The 1,254-nt window shown below is 55.1% G+C and overlaps 2 protein-coding genes across 2 annotated transcripts in view; one reads left to right on the plus strand and one right to left on the minus strand.

Annotated features, from left to right (window-relative positions):
• Positions 1-911, minus strand: part of MMAB (methylmalonic aciduria (cobalamin deficiency) cblB type) — a 16,898-nt gene extending 15,987 nt beyond the window's left edge. The window contains exon 1 of the mRNA XM_011997840.1: positions 786-911. Coding sequence (XP_011853230.1) covers positions 786-901 — 116 coding nt within the window. The 5' untranslated portion in view covers positions 902-911. The remainder of the gene's footprint in view (positions 1-785) is intronic.
• A 177-nt stretch (positions 912-1,088) lies between these two features.
• The window catches only part of MVK (mevalonate kinase), a 29,427-nt gene continuing 29,261 nt past the window's right edge, over positions 1,089-1,254 (plus strand). Inside the window, exon 1 of the mRNA XM_011997837.1 lies at positions 1,089-1,134. Coding sequence (XP_011853227.1) covers positions 1,119-1,134 — 16 coding nt within the window. The 5' untranslated portion in view covers positions 1,089-1,118. The remainder of the gene's footprint in view (positions 1,135-1,254) is intronic.

Genomic DNA, 1,254 nt, shown 5'->3' on the forward strand with positions numbered 1-1,254 from the left:
GCCTATGATTATTTTGTTCACAGACAGGGTCTTGCTCTGTTGCCTAAGCTGGAATGCAGTGCAGTGGCATGATCATAGCTCACTGCAGTCTTGAACTCCTGGGCTCAAGGGATCCTCCTGCCTCAGCCTCCCAAGTAGCTAGGACTCTTAACTCGATCCTACCCAAATTCTTACCTTACACTCCACCAACTTAGGGCCTCTTGCAGGAAAAGAAGCCTGAGCCACTTCCATACTATGAGGCTTCGGGTGTACTCAGAGATGAAGAATTGCCAAAATACAGCTCAAAAAGTGGCATTTTCAAATAACAATGTAAACAACTCAATGACATAGCTCAAAATTAAAATGTGACACTACAAGGCCATTCGAAGGTTAATTTCCTGGATCTGTGAACTAAATTAATCCATTATTAATCCACGGTACTCTAGAGGTTCTGAGGTCTGGGTGGGGTGCAAGTTTCAAGATATATGAGGAAAGCCATCTTTAGAAGGTGCTGGTGTATCTGGGACCTGGGGGATAAACTGCTATGGAAATTGGTCACAATCTGAGTCGAGAGCCCTGCTGGCCCTTGGCACGGCTATGCCATGCCCTGCCCGATGACAGCTGGGTTTCACTGGGACTTAGGCAAAGACTACCTGGTCTCTGGCACCCATGTGGTCCACGTTGCCACGGTGACGTCAGGACAGCGTGGAGACGTCACCGGACGGGTGACGTCTATGACGTACCCATGACGACAACACCACGATTCAAAGCAGCTGTTCGAGTTACCCTTCCCGCCAGCCACTCACCTGTCCCCGTCTTCCACGCCCTGAGGGCTGCGGCTCTGGAAACGGGGATACAGGAGCCTGGCGGCGCCGAAGCATCCGCGCAGGCCAAGACGACTCCCCAGGCCCCACACAGCCATCAGCCAGGCTTCTTGACGGGAGCTGACCCCGCCAGGTTCCCGTCCAGGCCCCGGAGTGACTCCACCCACAGCTGGCCGCGCCACCGCTCAGCTGTCAATTGTCATTGGCTCGAGGTTCTCGCCCCAGGGCGGGACACTCCCAGGGACTTGTTTCCCATTGGTTTGACGGAAGAAGCGGGGCGGGAAAACCCGTGCCGGCTTAGCTGCATCACCACCAATGTTCAAGCCTATTGGTAAAGGTACGCCAGACTTGCGCGCTCTGATTGGCTGGGCTGAAGGCCAAGACCTCCTCCCCTTGAGGCACGGGCGCTCTAGGCTGCAGGAGTCCGGGAGCTGCTCCGGCTCCGGCGCGG

This window comes from Mandrillus leucophaeus, unplaced genomic scaffold, assembly GCF_000951045.1.
Source record: "Mandrillus leucophaeus isolate KB7577 unplaced genomic scaffold, Mleu.le_1.0 Scaffold55, whole genome shotgun sequence".
Taxonomy (NCBI): Eukaryota; Metazoa; Chordata; class Mammalia; order Primates; family Cercopithecidae; genus Mandrillus; species Mandrillus leucophaeus.